This window comes from Armigeres subalbatus, chromosome 1 (assembly GCF_024139115.2).
Source record: "Armigeres subalbatus isolate Guangzhou_Male chromosome 1, GZ_Asu_2, whole genome shotgun sequence".
NCBI lineage: Eukaryota > Metazoa > Arthropoda > Insecta > Diptera > Culicidae > Armigeres > Armigeres subalbatus.
This window is the reverse complement of record NC_085139.1, coordinates 160,334,279-160,354,488: the sequence shown is the minus strand read 5'-3', so window position 1 is coordinate 160,354,488 and position 20,210 is coordinate 160,334,279. Positions and strand designations below refer to the sequence as shown.

General features: G+C 38.5%; 1 protein-coding gene across 4 annotated transcripts in view; it reads left to right on the top strand.

Moving 5' to 3' along the window:
• Window positions 1–20,210, top strand: part of LOC134205423 (methyl-CpG-binding domain protein 5) — a 158,613-nt gene that overhangs the window by 112,979 nt on the left and 25,424 nt on the right. For 3 of the 4 annotated variants that reach the window (XM_062680655.1, XM_062680653.1, XM_062680654.1), the window contains exon 11: window positions 69–993. In XM_062680655.1, the coding sequence (XP_062536639.1) occupies window positions 69–456 (388 nt within the window). In that variant the 3' untranslated portion in view covers window positions 457–993. Of the gene's footprint in view, window positions 1–68; window positions 994–20,210 lie in introns of those variants that run through there. The other variant, XM_062680652.1, reaches the window with a different exon arrangement.

Sequence of the window (20,210 nt, the reverse complement as noted above, 5' to 3'; positions counted from 1 at the left end):
AAGTAGTTCTGTTTCGCATATGGAGTTAAGTATCATCGAAATTCTAACAATTTTATTTTTATCTCCAGGGGACGAAAATTGAACGCACAACTAGAACGTGCAATCCAGGAAGCTATGATGGAGTTGGACAGAGCCTCCGGAACTCCATCCCCTACATCTTACGGAGCTAGTTCAGGAAATACGGCGGTAATGGCCTCCAAGTCCATCACGATTAAGGCATCGCCCACGAGTAGTACCACGATTGTGCCGAGTCCGAACAGCAGTGCCATGCTATCACCTACCGGACCAGGCGGTCGGGTTACAAAAATAGGACGTGGGGCAAAATCGAAGCTTGTCAAAATAGCACCGGCGCCACCTAGCCATGTAGTGGTCGATTCCAGTTCAACGTCATCCGGTATGAGCAGCACCGGTTCAGCGGCAGCGGTTGGCATCATCAGTCGAATTAAGATGAAGTAAGGCACAAACATTAACTGGCAGGTATGTTCTTGACGGGGCTCTCACGGATTATTAAGGCGGATGGTGGATACAAAGATAGTTTTCAGGGATTGAATTCACGATATGTGGCATACCGTGAGAGATGTTTTTCGCAAACTGTGACGATAATGAACTGATTCAGGGGGATACACTCCATAATAAGTTCCCCTAAAACTCTAATTGCGGGGTCTCTGGAGCCGATGGTCTATTTTATTTTGTTTTTCAAAGTTGTGCGAAAAAAGCATTGCATCAATGATAACGAAGCTTTACAGTTTGTCAGTGGGGGTTGCATCTCAGATTCTGTTATTTCGCACTTGAGAGGTTCATGCCTTTCTTTTGTTGTCGTTCGTTATCAATTTAGAGTGAAATTTACATTCCTTGGTAGCTTTTTAAATTTTGTATGTGGAATGAAACGGCAAAAAACAGCACTTTGAGGAATCGTTATCTAGGGAATGACAAATTCTGTGGAAAATGTTTAAAATACCGTTTTTCTGAGTTTTTCTGTTGCTCTGAGTTTGAGATACAATTTATACTAGTCGACCCGGCAGACGTTGTCCTGCATAGTAGGCGAGAATGTGCGTTCCGAACAGCCCATGCAAAGTTCGCATAGGAATCACAATTTTAGTTTTTCACGATTTGCTCAACTTATTCGTAATTTTCGCATTAGGAAATATCATATAAACCCGTCGGAAACTATAAAGAATGTTTCTGCTGAAGAAATGAAAAAATCCTTCCAGTCGCTTTCGAGTTATGCGGATACGAACACAGACCATTTCATTTTTATATATAAGATTGGCCAACATAACCTCCCGTAGGTGTTATTTCTACATTGTCATCCATTGCATTGAATTCATATTCTAATCTAAGCACGCTATGAATTCTCATATGGTTACACTTGGGTCTGGGTCTGGGGACCAGTGAGATTGGCCAGTCGCAAACGTGGGAACGCGCACACTGTCACTTTACTGAAGAGGTCAAGGGTGCTCATCCGCACTTCGATTTACAGCGCCAGGATTTGGCGAAGACAAAAGACTCGTTGGGGGAGTAATTAAAATTTCAACCAATTTCGACTAAATTTGGAACCAATTATTACACTTATTCGATTAGATCGATGGGGGAAACCAAGGAACAGCAGATAAAACTAAAAGGGAGTTTTTTTTTGTTAGCTGTGAACTTGGCAGTGTTTTATTCAATTCATTAGATTTACGTTGGTCAAGCTCTCGTCTAAATCCGCTTTCATGCTCTGTGCCATTCAAGGGCGTATCTTTGAAAACTCTTAACTACGGTTTCTCTTTCATCTCTCTCTCCCTCTTTTACTCTCTTTTACACACTCGCAAAAAATGATTTCCACAATTAATTATAATTTTATTCGGTTTTTAATTTTTACAATCTACTTAATTCTACACACGCTTCCTAAAGTCTACATAATTGATCTAGCCATGGTCGCCATTTGACTTTGACTTCTTCAATTATTTCTGTCACGGTGGCCATGTGCTCAGCATTTTTTTTCTCTATAGCCTCAAGTGCCATCGGGCTCAATAGAGATTTTTTTAAATTTCCAATTCCTTATTGCAGTCTCCTTGAACTGCTGTAAATTATACAGCTCAATCTGTTGTTGTAATCAAATTCTGTCATACATCATTCAAATAACACGAATCTTACAATTGTTGTAGGCTGAGTTTTAGATGGAATTTCCATTCACAGTTATTGTGCATTTTGACATATTCTACCGTTCGAAAATTTGATTCTTTCCGTTATTCCATTTTTTCCTTGTCCTTCAGCACATTGTTTTAATTTGGTCAATCGAGAAAAACCTCTGCAACAAGATCGACAGTTTTTGCTTATCGTCATGAATGATTTTTAATTGCTTTTTTATTTTTTCCCATTCCATAGGTGTTCCACTAGAGGCCAAGAGGTCTGCAGCTTCTTCAACAATTTTGTTTCTAATTTCCATGAGCCAAGTTCATGAACGTTTGTGCCCACATTTCTTGGCAAAGAGGTCTACCACCTCCAAGCTTAACGCATCGTCAAAAGAATTATTTTGTTTTGCTTGACTCATCATAATTGGGCCCCCCTTGTGGCTGCCATCGTTCCGCCTTTTTTTTCCTTATTGGAACCTCTTCGGTAATAATATTAAAAATGATGTTATAAAAGACATCAACGGAAGATTCAATATTCCCTTCATTATCTAAAATTTGCTTCCAGTTTAATCTACTTAGCTTATGTCTTATGTTGTCATAGTTTGCTTTATGGTAATCAAGGACTTCTTCGAAGTCACAGTCGCTGGGTTTTTGATAATCATGAACAAACAGAGAGTATTCAATAACTGTGTGGAATGTTTCGTTTTTCCATAAGGGATTCAATGATTCTGACACACAAAAATCTTCCTGTATGTTCGTTAATAGTGCGCGAGCCTCGAGCGGTTAGTTTTCGGGAAAACAGTCATCACAATTTGAAAAATAAAACACAGGAACAATTCTGATGTGACTTGCTAACTCCAAGTCTAAAATCCGACTCTCTCCTTTATTTACAAAAATGTTAATTATAACTACTGGCTATTGTTTACAATTTTTCTCTCATTTTCAATAATGTTGAATACTACCTTTTGAAGAATGTTGCATGCTACCTACATTTACTCTTATGTGACATTCTGCTCCGAGAGCATTCGTACTCTCTTAATAAACAATTATTTAATGATTGAGTCAGCTACTATTTCTAGGCCAGCTTATTCGCCAAGTTTTGCTTATACTTAAATATCCGTTGTTTTTTTCAACAGCGGTTGCTATTTGATAAACATAAATGCACAGGTTCCAACCTGTCCAATCTTTCCTTTCGTTCGTTTATATGACATACTTTAAATATAGAAGAAAAATGATGATTATTGCATGGTGTTTAGGATCGCTACAAATAGAAGGTCTAGGTAGCAGTTCTGTTGATTCTTAATATAATTGATTTGGTTAAGCCTTAAGCTCTATTCTATCAAATATAAACAGTAGTGTTTTATTTTCCCCAACAACTGGAAGTAGGATTTGCTCATTCTCTGAATCCGGATTAAAGTCTCCATAAATATGTACTTTGACTTCAGGTGGAAGTTGCGATAAAATTTGTTCCGCAGTTTTTAAAAAGCTTTCATAAGAAATTGTTTGCGCATGGTCCGGTGGAAAATACACAGAAGAGAAAACATGGGTTTCTCCTGCAATATTAGATTTCACCCAGACGTGTTCAAAGTTCTTGTATTTTTTGGCAGTTATTATTTCTGAATCAAAATTTGTGGAGATTGCAATTAGAACTCCACCGCCAGACTTTTTGTTAGATTCTGAGAAATCGCGGTCATCCCTGAATACATTAAAGCTACTTCTAAAAAGTTTTTCATTCCTCACGCTTTCATCCCAGCTGGTTTCAGTTGCCAAAATAACCGAAAAGGACGAGCTTAAAATGTTATTATGAATTTCCTTAATTTTGGCTGGGCTTTTCATGCGATTGAAATTTTGACAATATATCAAAATTTCAGTCGCATTCTGTTTTGGTGAAGAAGTTTTTGGAACTACGTCGGTTGTGAAAATATTTACCTCTTTCTCGTCGAAATGAGTCGTTACTTTTTAAAATTTGGATTGTGAAATTTGTTGACGCTGTCCCTTATGTGTTGCAGATGTTGGATTCTCAGGTTACTAAGATGACGACGGTAAGATTCCAGATCATATTGGATGGTCGATGGTTGATGGAGGACCTGCAAATTGTTTCTTTGCATTGGCCAACAGTTGTTTGTCCGAATCATGAACGCGTCCGTGAACAGTTTTTCCATTAGAATTTTTTGTGTGAATTACACTATTTTTGGAATGATGAAATTGTTGTTTTCTTCGTTTTCGGTTTCGTCTAGCCTTTGCTGCAGCCTTTTCCTGAAGTCTACGAGTTCGTTGTTTGGCATCATACGTAGACCAGTCCGGCCTCCAGCAATATTTGTTTACAAAAAATCGCCAACCAGATAATGATTGGTCATTTTTTGGCAGGTCCAAGTTGCTTTTTACAGTCTGATCCTCGGTTAATTCCTCCTCTAGGGTCATCAGATGTGGTGTATGAGTATCTTTGACGTAATTCTGTTTAATGTCAGACACAGTTGTGGCAACACATTTCACTTCCTCGAGAATTTCCAAAAGCTTCGAGTCAGATGGAGGTGATGTTGATGTTTCGCCCAAATTTGAAAAAGCTGTTATATTATTTGCTATACTCGATAGCCGTTCGTCCAATAATTTTGTTATTTGACCCGACAGAGTTAAATGCGATTCTCTGATGCCGGTCATAATAATTTGAACCTGTGAGTCATTCGACTTCATGTGCTGGTCAATTACACTGCATCTGTTCGCATTGTTTTTGGTTATTCCTACCAGCGTGTCTTTTACGTCGATCAGCTAGTGCTCTATGTTGTCGAATAATTCTGCCACTAAGCTAAACTTTCTAAGGTCAGCAGCGATGCGGTGGTTGATGTTCGTTTGCGCATGAATAGCATCCACCAGTTGTTCTTGTTGATAAAGTAACTTTCTCACATCGGCTTCTTTCCGTAAGATGTCTTGGCAGTTGGCGCACATGGACACCATAAATGCGGTGATTATATGTTCGCGATGTCGTTGCACACCGATGCAGGCTGCATGGTATTTCTTCTCACAAAATTCACACTTCCACAAAAAGCGGTCGTCGTAATGTTGCACGAAATTACACCGCACGACATAGTTAAAGATTCTACGTGACACAATTACTTACAAGTTACGAACGCGGTTCAGTTAAAGTGGATTACACCCAGGTTTTTTTTTACACGGTTGGAATTCATCAATTTCTCGGTAAACCCGAACTTTCACAACTTTAAAAATACCCCCTGAATTTTCTTTGATTTTTTGTGAATTTTTTGGTTGGGTCAACTCATTGTTTCATTGACGCTGAAGGTCTTAAACGACCAAAACCAAACCGTGTAAAAAAAAACCTGGGTGTAAGTTAAAAGTAAAATATACCGCCGCGCTACTGCACGAGTGGCACTATTTCTGTACATTCTCCAGTTATAAGATATGTTGACTGTTCGCTGTTTAAGGTTTCTGGAAGATTAGGCATTCTACCATCATTGATGGCCGGTTCCAATAATTAGTATTGCATGATGTCTTTCTTCAGCATAGGAATCAGAATGAGGAACACAATTTTCGTATCTTTATGAATTACTGATCATGAATACTTGATCAAAATTTTGAACATTTACATTTTTGTTTTCAAGATTTTTTGAAGATTCATTTAGTTTTTCGGAAGATAAAATGTCTTTGGAGATGGTATTATCTTTTGACAATTGAATGGCTTCGAATGTTATTTATATGAGTTGTTAACAAATCGAGAATATGTAGAATCGAAGTAATGGTCTCTATATCATTCATCATAATATCGTTCAGATTGGCCTTATCTCCTTGATGGCGTGTGAAATCTGTTGAATATGATCGTTGATTTTCTATTTAATCGTGCATTGCTGGTTATTCCGGTCGATCAAATCGTTCATCGTGGTGTTAATTGCTTGAAGGTCCGAAGCGTGTGGAATACCGGCCAGCCCTTTCCATATTGTCTCGTACATAAGCACACATTGTTTTTGTAGGATGATGATATTAAAATTTTTGCTGTATCTTCTATGGCTGATAAATTAATCAGATGAATGATCTTAATGGTTCCTATCTGAATCTTGCAAGGTTTCTCTTTTACAAGTAGTAAGGGTTAGCTTCTGGGTTGAATTTGGGGTAATTGCTATGGTGAGCATTATGATTCAATACGTTCCACTTGTTCACCACACCATTTCGGCGTCAACATTGTCTGCATTGAACGAGGGAATCCTGAGCCAAAATCAGTTCCAGATAATGTTACTGCACGAGGGATGTTAGCTCCGTCTGTTCCCAAAAGTTTAAGAGTCACCACTGGCGAAACTGCTGCAATCCTGGAGAGCGTGATTACAGTATTGCCCTCTCTTCCAACATTATTGGCTAACTTATATACTGACTTAAGAGTTGTTATTCGGAGCTTACCAACCTCGTTAGTTCGCAAAACCATCTTATCAATATTGTTCCCTCTGCTCAGGAACAGTAGAATCATTGAAGAAACATCAGATTGGATTGCAGCTTTACTCTTTCCTGCAGCTGTCCCTCTATGGTAAACTTTCTGCACAATTCCGAGAACATTGAGTCCCTGGTATTCAAACACACTTAGGGTTGATTTAATGATAGCAAGGAAGCCATCATCGCTAACTTTGTCAAGAATAGCATTCATCTCGGCTCGCACATAATTCAAAATAGTGAACTCAGTCATTTACGTTTGGCGTAAACACCACTAAAAGAGCTTAAAATATTTTTTTTCTGATTATTTAATATTATCTGTAACAACAGTGGTGAGGGATTAGTATTGTTATTTGGGAGTGGAAGAGATGAAATTTGTAGGGGTTAGTTTTCTTCATTTTATGGCTACCTTTTCCTTTTGAGTTTAGTTTTATGTAGTTTAACACCTCTACGATCGATGATCGTCTTTTCCGTATTTGTTTTCTGAATTATTGTGTCTGGGTGTCTTCAAAAACCGCCAGTTTCCTATCAATAGAATAATAAGTCATCTATTATACAATGTGATTTATAATTAATTACAGTTGTTAAACAAGAAGGTATTGATCGGCGTGATATTAATTGAGCCTCAGAGGTTTGGTCGATATGCTTAGTTTGCATAAGCACCGTAATGAGTAATCTAATCCGACTATTTGGTGCGTTTGGTGTGCATGTGAATTAAATGATTAATTGATTCGTACGTTAGCAGACTTGCAGAGCTACCAGTTTTTCAAGTAATAATCGAATTCAAAGCTTTTTAAATTATGTGGATATGACGATAGAAAAGTGTAAAAACAGCTTTACGTTTCCCACTGGTGATGTGGTCTTATCGTGTAGGTGTTTTTCCTGTCTGTCTGATCATCAGACGGAGCAGCTTACACAAGGAAGTATAAGAACACTATTATTGGGTGGCCCCACCCTAGTTTTAAGGCAGCGGTTCTCAACCTTTTTCTTGAGAGGTACCCCCTCTCGAAAGCAGGCTTCCAATCCTCTTGAACACATAATTCCGAGCCCTTTTGAAGGGAAGCTCCTTTATGCTTTTGAGTCCCTTTAGAGTCGGCTTCCGCGCCTTTTTATTAGAGGCTTCCGAGCCTCTTGAACGCGGTTTTCGAGCCACTTGAAAGGAAGCTTCCGTTGCATCTTGAAAGAACGCTTCTGATTCTCTTGATAGTATGCTTCCAAGCCTATTGTTAGATAAATTCTGAGCTTCTTGAAGCGAGGCTTCCGAGCCTCTTGAATGAAGGCTTCCGAACCACTTGAAAGTAGAATTCCGAGCCTCCTGAAAACAGGCTTCCGAGCCTCTCGAAAGGAGCCTCCCGATCCTCTTGGAAAAAGGCTTCAGAGCCTCTTGAAAGGAGGCTTTTGAGCCTCTTGAAAGAAGGCTTCCGAGCCTCTTGAAAGAAGGCTTCCGAGCATCTTGAAAGGAGGTTTTTGAGTCTCTAGAAAAGGAGGCTTTTGAGCCTCTAGAAAAGAAGGCTTTTGAGCTTCTTGAAAGGAGGCTTCCGAGCCTCTTGAAAGAAGGCTTCCGAGCCTCTTGAAAGGATCCTTCCAAGCCTCTTGGAAAGAGGCTTCGGGGCCTCTTGAAAGGAAGCTTTTGAGCCTCTTGAGAGGCTTCCGAGTCTCTTGAGTGGCTTCCGAGCCTCTTGAAAGGAGGCTTCCGAGCCTTTTGAAAGGAGGCTTCCGAGCATCTTGAACGGAGGCTTCCGAACCTCTTGAAAGGAGGCTTCCGAACCTCTTGAAAGGAAGCCTTCGAGCTGTTTGGAAGAAGTATTCCGAGAGGCGTAAAAGGATGCTTCTAATTTTCTTGCAACGAAGCAATCGAGTTTTAGTGAAAAAAAAAATCATTTTGTTCATTCAACGTTTTGTTCGTTGGATCTTTTGTTCCGCAGCCCTTCATACATTGTGCTGGTTGTGTCAATTGGGATTTATTGATCGCATTACATATTATGTACAATATAAATTTTTGAAATAGAAAATACACAAAAATCAAAACTTTATAAATGAATTTTGATTGAAATTGTAATATGTCCGCTATTACGCATTTTTGTCCGAGGTACCCCCTAAGACCAGCGAAGGTACCCCCAGGGGTACATGTACCCCAGGTTGAGAACCGCTGTTTTAAGGGATCCCTGAGGCCATATGTTAACCTAGAATCCTGATGGGTCCAGGTAACGTAATAGGTTACGGATTTCCTGAGGAAGCAAAATGTAAATTAATTGAGTGTTAGAAAAGAAAATATATAATTTAATATGGGAAAAAATCAACGCATAGTTTTTCTAAAGAGCTTTCATGCCCACTCAAAAGGTTGGTAATAAAGCTTTGCGTATTGCCAACTTTTGTGTTCTGCAAAAATTATGCGCAGTCAGCATATTAAATTGATTGCTTAATTTCACTGCGCTCAAATTTCTTTGTTGGATTCACGTTAAATGATGTTACCATAAAATGTTCTTCCGTTTCGCTTATTCGTGGAATTGTTGGCGGGAGACATTCCACTGAGTCAAGCATGATTTCTCCGTGCGATTCCAGTTGTAACGCACCGACGGGGGGACTGTCCCCGTGGGCTGGCCGCGCGGCCGCACTGATTTTTGGTAATCAATCAGAACACCACGGTGGTTAGAACTCGACTCCTTATTACCTTAAAATTTAACTTACAGCTAACCTACGTGAATTTGACAATTTTCTCTCTCGCTCTTTAATTAATTACTCTCTCACTCATAACGGTTCATTTAGAATCTTGCCAAGTGCTGTATTTTGCTTGAAAAGCGAAAATGCGCAGACTTAAGGGTTTGTAAAACCATTAGACAGTTTGTTCATTCTCGGATCACTTTGAGCCGTAACCGGAATGTGTTCCAATCCCTGTTTGATGCACAAAATTCGTACCGTGCAGGTTTCGAATTTTCTAAATGGTTCTTGTAATAAAGTTTTTTGTTTATACTTTTGTTGTGTTTTATGAACTGTTGTATGAATCTGGCATTTTAGTGTAATTGTGATGTCTCCCTTTTCGGATAAAGGCCATGCAGAGTCATCACATCACCCCCTCCCACTTAGCTATTGGTGGATATTGGGAGTCCATTTCTCTAGCTGATGGAATTTCAGAATCATCTTGTCCCCTTCTTTTCTGTATAAGTTGGACTGACAGTCCCGATCTTTGTAATGAAACATTTTTACCTTTCCCAAATACCGCTTCCTAACAAAATTTACCGCTGTAACCAAATGTAGCGCAGCGACCTAAATTCAAGCAGATTAGCGAACTTTAAAGCTAAATTTCTCATTTTTTCAAACATGCCTTCTTTCTCACAGAAAACTCCCAAATTGAAAGTTTCCGAAGAATTCGCTAAAAATAAACATCCAAATCGTCCAGCGATTCTTGGTTGCACAATAAAATACCATGTTGACAATTTAAATGGCAACATCAATCGTTTCCACGCAAAACTGCCATATCGGCTGTTTGACAAAAAAATCCTTCTTGAAGCCAAAGTCGCCCAACGATGGTCTAGTTTATTTGTTTTGTTTTCTTTTACCCTGTTCCCATGTGAGAGTGTGTGTAGTGTGTATGTTTAGTGTAGTTTTCAAGTGTCTCGCTGTAAAGCGCTTGACTGTTTTGGGTACTTTCTACGTCTGCAAGTCAGATATAGATGTACGTTATTCGACGAGAGAGGACGCCTGGTACTTCGACAAGATGTTAACTTTACTATGGACTCCCATACATCGGTTTGTACATACGTCGTGAAGCGGATAAATTCCAATAGTCTTAGAATGTGTTCCTCTTTTTGAGTATGCGTGTTGATGCTGAAGTTCAAAGTTGTTTCTGCGTGTATGACGAAATTCATGTCCAATGTTGGTGGCGTTAGTTTTCCTGTCTTCATGCGAACGATGTATTTTTCCAGAAAGTTCGCTTTCGCATATTTCTGCAAAATGTGTGTTGTTGACGATGCTTACCGGCTGTCTTCGCGTTGGTGTTGTATGTTCCATTTTGCGACGAGTTTTTCTGCCTGCTTTGTCTGTTGTAATAGGCTGAGTATGTGTTCCATTCCTTCCATGACGGATGGATATGAGACTGTTTCAAAGCCCGTTCTGAGTATAATTTGTGCCTTGCCTATTACGTCCATGTCTGTTTCATGGTCTGCGTTGCTAGGAAATCCAAGATATCCGCGGTTGAATAGAGATGATAGTTTTAGAGTTTAGGATGGTTTTGGTTGATGAATTGCTACAGCCCCTCCCCTTTTTTTCGAATTTGGTTTTTCGGCGTGCTTCTGAAATGAAACTTAGATCCTGTTTTAGTGTATGGTTTAAGATAATGGTTTTACGCTAATTTGAGATAATCCCGCTTGAATTTTTATTTTTAAATTTTCTTTATATTCCAATATTATTGGTTCATAGATCCCGAATTTCAGAAATTAACCCAAAACAGTGTTAATTGCTTATAGACAAATTTATCAACTAACGGGATAATTAATAGCCAAGAGGCGAGCCTCCAGGAGAGAAGCTCGCTACTCATGGGGGAGGGATCTAATATTAAGTTCCTAGGGAAGAAATCCCCTGTCAAGGCTACTAAAAGCCAGATACTCAGCCTATAAGCCCACGCCCCAGGGCGAGGCCCAACAAAGTCCATAGACCCCCCATAGCAATAATGGGGAGATCTTCGGCCGCAGGAGCAATGTTGATCCGAGAAGTTATTCGTCCTGGGCTGGTCCGGAAATCGAGTCCTCCTGGGCTGGTCCGGGAATTTGAGCCTCCTGGGCTGGTCTGGTGATTTAAGCCTCCTGGGCTGGTCCGGGGATGTAGTCCTCCTGGGCTGGTTGAAGGCGTGGGTATGAAGCGAACTTCTTTTTACGATGTATTGTTCACGCACAAATGAAGTATGAAGCGTTCTAAGCCGACGGCGCGGCAGTGGTTTTTCGTTTTTTTTGGTTCAAACACTCAATTACGGTTGGACTCAGACTTTATTATTTAAGTTTCCTAGGTAACACTTGTTCGTACAATTACACTTTACTTCTACTTTGTAGCACATATTTATTACAATTATTACATTTAACACTTGATCGTACAATTATACTTTTCTTCTACTTTCGCACTGTCTCCCGCCTGACAATATCCTAACACTTTTTTTTGATACTTATCTAGAGACTCTAACACCGATCTCGATTTTACCTTGACGGACTATTTAACTGTTCACTTTTATCTTTTTCACGAAGTTAGTTGATTTAAACTTAGATCTCGATTCGTGCACTGGACACGAGTGTCGAGGTGTCTAAGGGGCAAACCTGTTTCAAATGGAGTGTTCGGTAGGCCGGCTAGGGAAACCTAGAAAGCGCCGAATTCCAATAAAGGTGCTGCTGAAACGTTAGGACTGACCCCGAGCTTGGAAAAGCGCACGGTATTTATAGTCAATCCAAGTTCTGAATTTCATAATGTGCAGCGACCTAAATTCAGCCAAATTATCGAAACCTAAAAACTAAATTCAAAACATGTATGATTTTTTCAAAAATGACTGCCAATTAGCTGTTCTTAAATAAACGCTAATAGGCAAGATTAAAGTCGATAGGCGACCCTTGATTTCTTAAAGCCATATTGCCAGTTTCAAATAGAAACATCCTTTGTTTTTATTTAAAACATCCAAATCAGCCGTTCGACAAAAAAAACAATGTTTCACGGCACCGGGGTCGCCAACCGACGAATAATAAATCCGCATAGATCACTTATGAAGAAAGTGGAAGAAAAGCACGCCCTAGCAAAAAACCAGCAATAGCTATAATCGAAAAATAAAATATAAACCTAATTATCGAAACCTAAAACCACCGATCTCGATTTTACATTGACGGACTATTTAACTGTTCACTTTTATCTTTTTCAAGAAGTTAGTTAATTTAAACTTAGCTCGATTCGTGCACTGGACACGAGTGTCGAGGTGTCTAAGGGGCAAACCTGTTTCAAATGGAGTGTTCGGTAGGCCGGCTAGGGAAACCTAGAAAGCGCCGAATTCCAATAAAGGTGCTGCTGAAACGTTAGGACTGACCCCGAGCTTGGAAAAGCGCACGGTATTTATAGTCAATCCAAGTTCTGAATTTCATAATGTGCAGCGACCTAAATTCAGCCTAATTATCGAAACCTAAAAACTAAATTCAAAACATGTATGATTTTTTCAAAAATGACTGCCAATTAGCTGTTCTTAAAGAAACGCTAATAGGCAAGATTAAAGTCGATAGGCGACCCTTGATTTCATAAAGCCATATTGCCAGTTTCAAATAGAAACATCCTTTGTTTTTACTTAAAACATCCAAATCAGCCGTTAGTCCGCTCGGTTCGTGCAAATGATTTCACGAATTGCATCAGACTGGACTTTGGACCCCACGAAAGGTCCAAGAATCCTTAAATAACGTAACCATGTAATCTCCTCCTCCCCTTGTGTCGGCACAAGCATGCCAACGGAATTTTGTGGCACACATGTAGAGTTCGAACCGACGGCGCGGCGATTTATTTCATATTTCTGTCTTATTTATAACCCACATCTTAGGGTCTACATATTTACAATTTCGTCACATTTTGTGACTTTGTGACAAAAGCTTTTCTTTCGTCAAAGATAAGACAAAACAAAGCACTTTCCTATCATGTTATGCCTAAGGCGGATGGTCGTGGTCGTGAAACTGGGTGGAATTCATAAACAAACTGTCTGGCAAAATTGCCGTTATTCATTCCAGCACCTGTTTATTTATAGTTAATTGTTTTCAGGGGTCTAGTGAAGAGAAATTTTCTTTATTTACGAAATATCCCACCGCTGTCACCAATTTTATATAATATCCCTTAAATCGAACATCACCATCACACTTTATGAAGAGGAATGTTTCCTAAAATGTTAATAATCACAGTTCCACGATCTGTTAAGCGTTCTATGCCGAAGGCGTGGCACTGGTCTTTCGGTTTTTCTAGTTCAAACACTCAATTACATTTGGAATAAAACTTTATTATTTATGTATCACTTGTTTGTACAATGCTTTTCTTCTATTATGGAACACTTGTTTCTTAGAATTATATTCTTTTCTCTTGAACTATAAATTCAAATATTTTCCTTTTCACATGACTTTACCAGAGATGCTAATACTTTTTCCGATGCTCTAGAGAATCTAACACCGATTTCGACTTATAAAGCACAAAATTAAGGATTAAGATAAGGTTTAAATCGATTGTATAATACATAATATTAGTTGTTATAGATAAATCGATTCAATATTAGCTCGTTGTTGGATGGTGGAGACTCATATCAGTTCCACGAGGGGGTTCTCAGCAGCGAATGGCATGGCAAGGTCTCGGATTGCTTCATCGTTATCCCATGGACTGACGATAGCCCCAAGATCCAACAGTCCTCTCTCGGCTCCAGTAAAGTCCACCGGGTCCGATCTCTTACAGAAAGAATTGGGTGACTCATTGTTCAGAGGGCCCTGGCTAGTTCTATCCTGAAACAACACACACAGTTTTCTGAAGGCTCTATCTTTATCTGTCATGGACTGTCATGAACTTTATCTGCCAAGATCTTCGAGGGTGCAATTTGTTGTACCCCTTGTGCTTGTGTGTTGGGATTCCTTCGCAGATTTTCCTCCGGTGCGCCTCCGTTGTTATCAGCATGGGTTGCAGGATTCAAGGTTGGGTATCCCATCGTGGTCCCATTAAACGACATAATGTTAGCAGCTGGGTATGATGCTAGAATTGCATCATTGTACACATCACGACCCCCTGTAGTTCATCGTGTTCTTTATCGTTGCTACAACGGTACTAACCATTGCTCGGTGTTTGGTCATTGCAGCTAGAGAGGTTGTGTTATATGAATTGCCAAAAATCAATTCCGTACACAGGAGAGCCACAGTTGCATATGATCTTAAGGGCACATGTGGAACCTTAATGTTGATAAAAAGCAAATTGACAACAGCCCATAGAGCTTGGGACACTCTCTTCATTTCATGTTCTGCATTAAACATCGACGAAATTACCTCATATATCAAGTTGCCCTGTGTTATAGCATCCGCCACTGCTGACAAGGCTGCGCAGTTTATCCCAGGGGCTTGCTCTAGCAGCCAACGCCCCTCCTCGAAACCATCTTGGTCAAATGATCTGTGGGTCAGCCTCAGAAACTCACAATATTGAGGGGCAGAGACTCTGGCTGGTAGATACATTGCTGCATATCTGGCAATTTGACCTTGGTCAGGCATTGTCATGTTTGCGAAGATCGTGTTTTTCTTGAAACTCTGGCTCCTCTTAGTCAGCCAGTCCTGAGTAACGTTTCCTAACGTGACTCTGCATTGGTAGTCATCCGTTCTGGTGTCATTGTGTACAACGCTATTGCAAAGCATTTCAGCTGGGGTGAAGCAGTCCCATACACAGTAGCTCCGAGTAGGGGCAACACTTGGGATTGCGCCCAATTAGGTGTTATTGATAATTCTGCAAGAGTTCTCCCTGGGTAGGAAGCCAGCACTCGATTAACCTGCTCCTGAGTTGGCTTGTTTTCAACATTCGTTAGTATGTTGGCAATCACATCAGCGTTCCTGTCCAATAACTGGGCAATAGATGTCGTTGACCCACACCATGGGGCAGTTAACATACCTCAAAGGTGCTCGTCTACTATGTCATAAAAGATGACCGCTCGTTTTCATACCGATACTCTTGAGATAATTTCGAAAACTATAAGATGATTTCGAATGTCTCAGTGACGTATTCGGTATTCTGTTGGCTCTTGTTTTCAAGATAAGCCATGCCGAATGATGAATTTGCCTCAAATCCGGCGATTTGAAAGGTCTTGTCTGTTTTGTTCAAAAATCCTGGATAAAACATTCACAAATACTAATAGTCCTTATTGTCTATGCCAACACTTACTATTGCCAGTAAATACATTTATTATAACTTGCTGAGCTGTAGAACCCACAGAACTACTGAGTGACTCCATTATAATCTTTTTTATGCTTTATAGAAGCAAATTGCCAAAATCTGTACGGATAATTTGCAGACACCCTGTATGTGTGTTTAATTTCAACTTCGTAAATATCCTCAATTTTGAGCTTCCATTCATTACTCAACATCGCATTCTTTATGCTCCCTAAAATTCTTTTGCATGAAATGCTTAATCAGCTATTTGAAAAATCAATAAATTCCGAAACAACTTCCGTTTTATTTCAATTTTTTTACAATAGTTATTTAATTTCTTGTCATATATTAGCTAATTCTGCCTGAATATTGGGCTTCCATGCTATACGAAACTTTGCCCCCTTTTTTGGATGTTCCCTTTGAAATTCTCTTGGAAAAATTCTGTTCTCTTTCAACTCTCTAAAACTCTGCGTTGATCCCTTACTTTGAGATCATTAACTTGGTCTAGCCCACGGTGAGCGACAGTGATATCACGGAAAAAGAGAACACACGCGCTTGGTGGTTGGATAAAGTCTAATTTATTGATTCCTCATTCTTACCAAGTATGGTTACATTGTGTGGTGCGATATCTTAATGCTGCGTAAGCATAATGAAGTTTATCGCACTTCAGCAAAGGAATGTTTATGCTTCTCAAGCATAACATTCGTCAACCGAGCTCGACCCACTTCATCACCTAACGTAAGCGTAGTAAGGGGCGCATCCACCACACGTCCTATTTATATTTTTTAAATTTTTATCTAATAGTTTAAAAATTTAAAACTAATTATTCAATATCTAGTGGTTTACAAAATTATTGTTATGTCTTTCAAATATTCAATATCTATTATAAATGTGCCTAACTAATGTGATTCATTTTGGTTTCTTCTGCCTTTGATATCTCATATCGCTAGCATAGCTTCCTCAAAGCTATCCCAAAAAAATATACATTAGAAATACTCATTTATTTAAATGACAAGCGTTCAAGTGTACGTGGACCTCATCCACCACACGTCTAGAAAAAAGTATTTTCCTTCTTATTGTCTAGTAATAAATGGTTTCGTTCTATTTTTATGTATAGTATCTATTTTATCTTTAATCCTAACTTCTACATTGCGGCCTCTATCCGCTACTACCGGATATGGCCCTTCATATATACTTGTAAATTTATTCCCTATCTCATTCCTAATTAATAACAACTGTCCTGGTGTGTATAATTGTTCCTTTCCATTCAATTTATGTATTCTCATTTCCTTGGCTTCCTTTAATCTTTGGTTCACATTTCTTTGCGTAGATTGAAGTTTGAATTTTAATAATTTAGAATAATCATCTAAATTATAAATAGGTGTCAAAATTTGCGAATCGCTTAGGTTCGAAGGTATTTTGCAATGTTTTCCAAATACTAGCTCAAATGGGGTTTTCTCAGTTTCCAAATGAGTTGTAGTATTGTATGCAAATTGGTAAAATTTGATCCAGGATGACCATTCTCCTGGTGTTCCTGCTGCATAAATTCTCAAGAAATTTCCCAAACTTTTGTGTGAATTTTCCAACGCACCTATCGATTGGTGGTGATAAGCAGTTGAATTTAATTTGTTTATTTTCAACATTTCACAAATATTTACGAAAAGTTGTGACATAAATTCTGTTCCTCGGTCTGTTGCAATCTCATCTGGAATACCATAATTCAATATAACATTTTCCACGAAAGCTTTAGCTACTACGTCTGTTGATTTATTTATAATTGGTGTCGCCGTTATGAATTTAGTCAGTTCACATTGCGTTGTTAAAATGTATGTATGACCTTCGTAACTAGGTACAAGAGGTCCAACTAAATCCAAATAAATTTTGCTGAATGCACTACTTGCTGTTGTAGTAATGATTTGTGGTATCTTTTTAGGAATGATGTGTTTATTTTTCTGACAACTTTCACAAGATTTGATATAGTTTGTAATATCTCTTCTCATGGTTGTCCAAAAATATCTTCTTTGTATGTTCTTCAACGTTTTCTTTATACCCGCATGTCCTGCCGTAGGCAGTAAATGAAAATCATTCATAATAAGGTTTTGCTCCATCTTACTCTCAATGTGTTTAATCTTTGGATCTATCATTCTTATTGGGGGCATGCCTTTGTTTAAATTATTGGTATATACCTTGTTGTAAAATGTTTTCCCTTGATCCATATTTTTAATTACGAGCTCGTCAATATTTTTAGTTTTACATATTTCCTTCAGCATTACTACTATCCGCCGTAGCTGGACTAGAGTCTTAGCTGGGTAAATTATAATTTGATTTTTCGGAGCGCAAAATGAAACATCGTGTACCTTATTATTGTCGTTAAAAATTAATTCAACAGATACTCCTGAAATTGAGTGCTGGCCAGGCACATCTATCTCTGTATCTCTATCGCAATTTTTATTCGCTGTTTTACTTCGGGTTGTTATTAAAACATCATGATCCACCTTTTTATTAATTTCCTTTAAATCGTTAATCGACAAACGAGATAATGCATCTGCTATAATGTTTTCTCTTCCCGGTATATATGTTATGTTGAAATCGTATTCTTCAAGTGCTAACCTGAATTTGGTGAGCCTACTTGAGGGTTCCTTCATTGAAAACAAATAGACTAATGGTCTGTGATCTGTTTCCAATTCAAATTTTTTACCATGTATGTATGGTCTGAAATGTCTAATTGCCCAAACTACTGCTAACAGCTCCTTTTCAATAGTACCATAATTTAATTCTGATTTGTTCAGTGCTCTGGATGCAAATGCTACAGGTCTTCCATTATGGTTAGACAGCACTGCTCCCAAAGCATATCCTGATGCATCAGTTTGAAGTTTAAATGGGTTTTTAAAATCAGGGTAGTCCAGGACTGGTGGGTTTATAAATTTAGTTTTCAACAGTTCGAAAACTTGCTGGCATTCTGGTGTCCAGTCAAAAATTACTCCTTTCCTTGTTAATTTGTTTAAAGGAATACATATCTTCGAAAAATCTTGTATGTGTTTTCTATAATAATTTGCAAAAGCTACAAAACGTTTGACTTCATCAGCCGTTGAAGGTATTGCCCAATTTTTTATACTTTCTGTTTTGGAAGGGTCAGGACGAACACCTTCTTCCGAAATGAAATGTCCTAGATAAAGTAATTCTTGTTGCAAAAAAACACACTTGGAGGGGTTTAACTTGAGATTAACTCCTCTAAGCCTTTCAAAAATTGCAATCAAATTTTTATTATGTTCCTCAAGTGTCTTTCCAAATACTATTATATCATCCAGATAAACTAGACATTTCTCCATACACAGTCCCGACATCGCGACTGTCATTAATCTTGAAAAGGTTGATGGGCTAATTTTTAGTCCCATGGGTAGCCTTGTCATTTGATATTGACCTGAGGCTGTCGAAAAAGCTGTGATAGGTCTGCTTTTGGGATCTATCTCGCATTGATAGTATCCTTGCGAAAGATCCAAGTGTGTGAAGTACTTGGCTCCAGCTAAAGAATCTATTATTTCTTCGATATTTCCTAATTCAAACCTATCGTCTTGGAGGGCATTGTTTACCTTACGATAATCAATAACCATTCTCCATTTTTTCATATCATTGCAAGATTTTTTGGGAACTAGGAGCACTGGACTATTCCATTCGGAGCGAGTCTCCTCTATTATCCCACTCTCAGTCATGCTTTTAATTTGTTTTGCTATCTCTTCCTTCTGTGAATGGGGTAATCTATATAGTTTTGTGTAAACGGGTTTTGTATTGTCTTTGATAGCAATTGATGGTGTTAGAACTTTAGTAACAGTTAATTTGTCGTCTGCCAGACAAAAAATGTCATTGAATTTTAAACAAATTTTTCGTTGCTCTTTCCTCCCCGGATAAATGGTTAATGTTTAATTCCTTCAATAATTTTTCAGTTCTACTTAAACTTGGTTCAACATCGTTTAAGAAGATCATATTATATTCATCTAATTTTTCCATTTTTGGTTTAATTTCGTTCAAAAACACTGTTTTCCTGGAAACATTCATAATTTTCACAGGAATTTTCCCGTTGCGGGGGTTTACAATTGAGTTAGCAATAAAAACATAAGGTTTTATTTGTTCGCTTAAAAGAACATCTTATCTTATCTCGAGCACACATTCAAGTGGCTACTTCAATTTACTAATGTATTAATTCATAACATTTTTGGCATAAAAATGAGTATCTCAAGTCCTGCTTCTTTTCTTTACACTTAAACATTGCTGCCTCACAGAGTAGTGTTCAACAAGTCCTAATGTTTTCATAATGCATGATACTACTAAACCAACAGAATAGTGAAAACTTCCGCTTAAAAATCCGTATTCCCTGTAAAACAGCGCATCATACCGCCGAGCTATTAACAGCTACATCTTGTATTACTCTTTGATTTTAAGTACACTCTCAAAAAATCAATCAATCAATATTTTTCTCTTTCTTTCAACTGGGCTTTGTATAAAATTCCCCTTTTCCAATAGAATCATTACCCCTTCGAGTTTATATTGGTAAGAACAAAATCATGTTCTCTCTGTTTTTCATACTGGGCAACAAACCCCTTTAGATCAATACACCTGTATACGTCTCATCCAAACAAATTCTATCCTTAGTGTCCTATTATACATATGCGCTAATGCATCATCATCAATGACGATCGCGGCTATGTACCGCTATATCGTGCACTGTTCAATATGTGAGCACGTTTGAACATGTCAACCGCGCTCCAGTTAAGTAAATCTGACTAA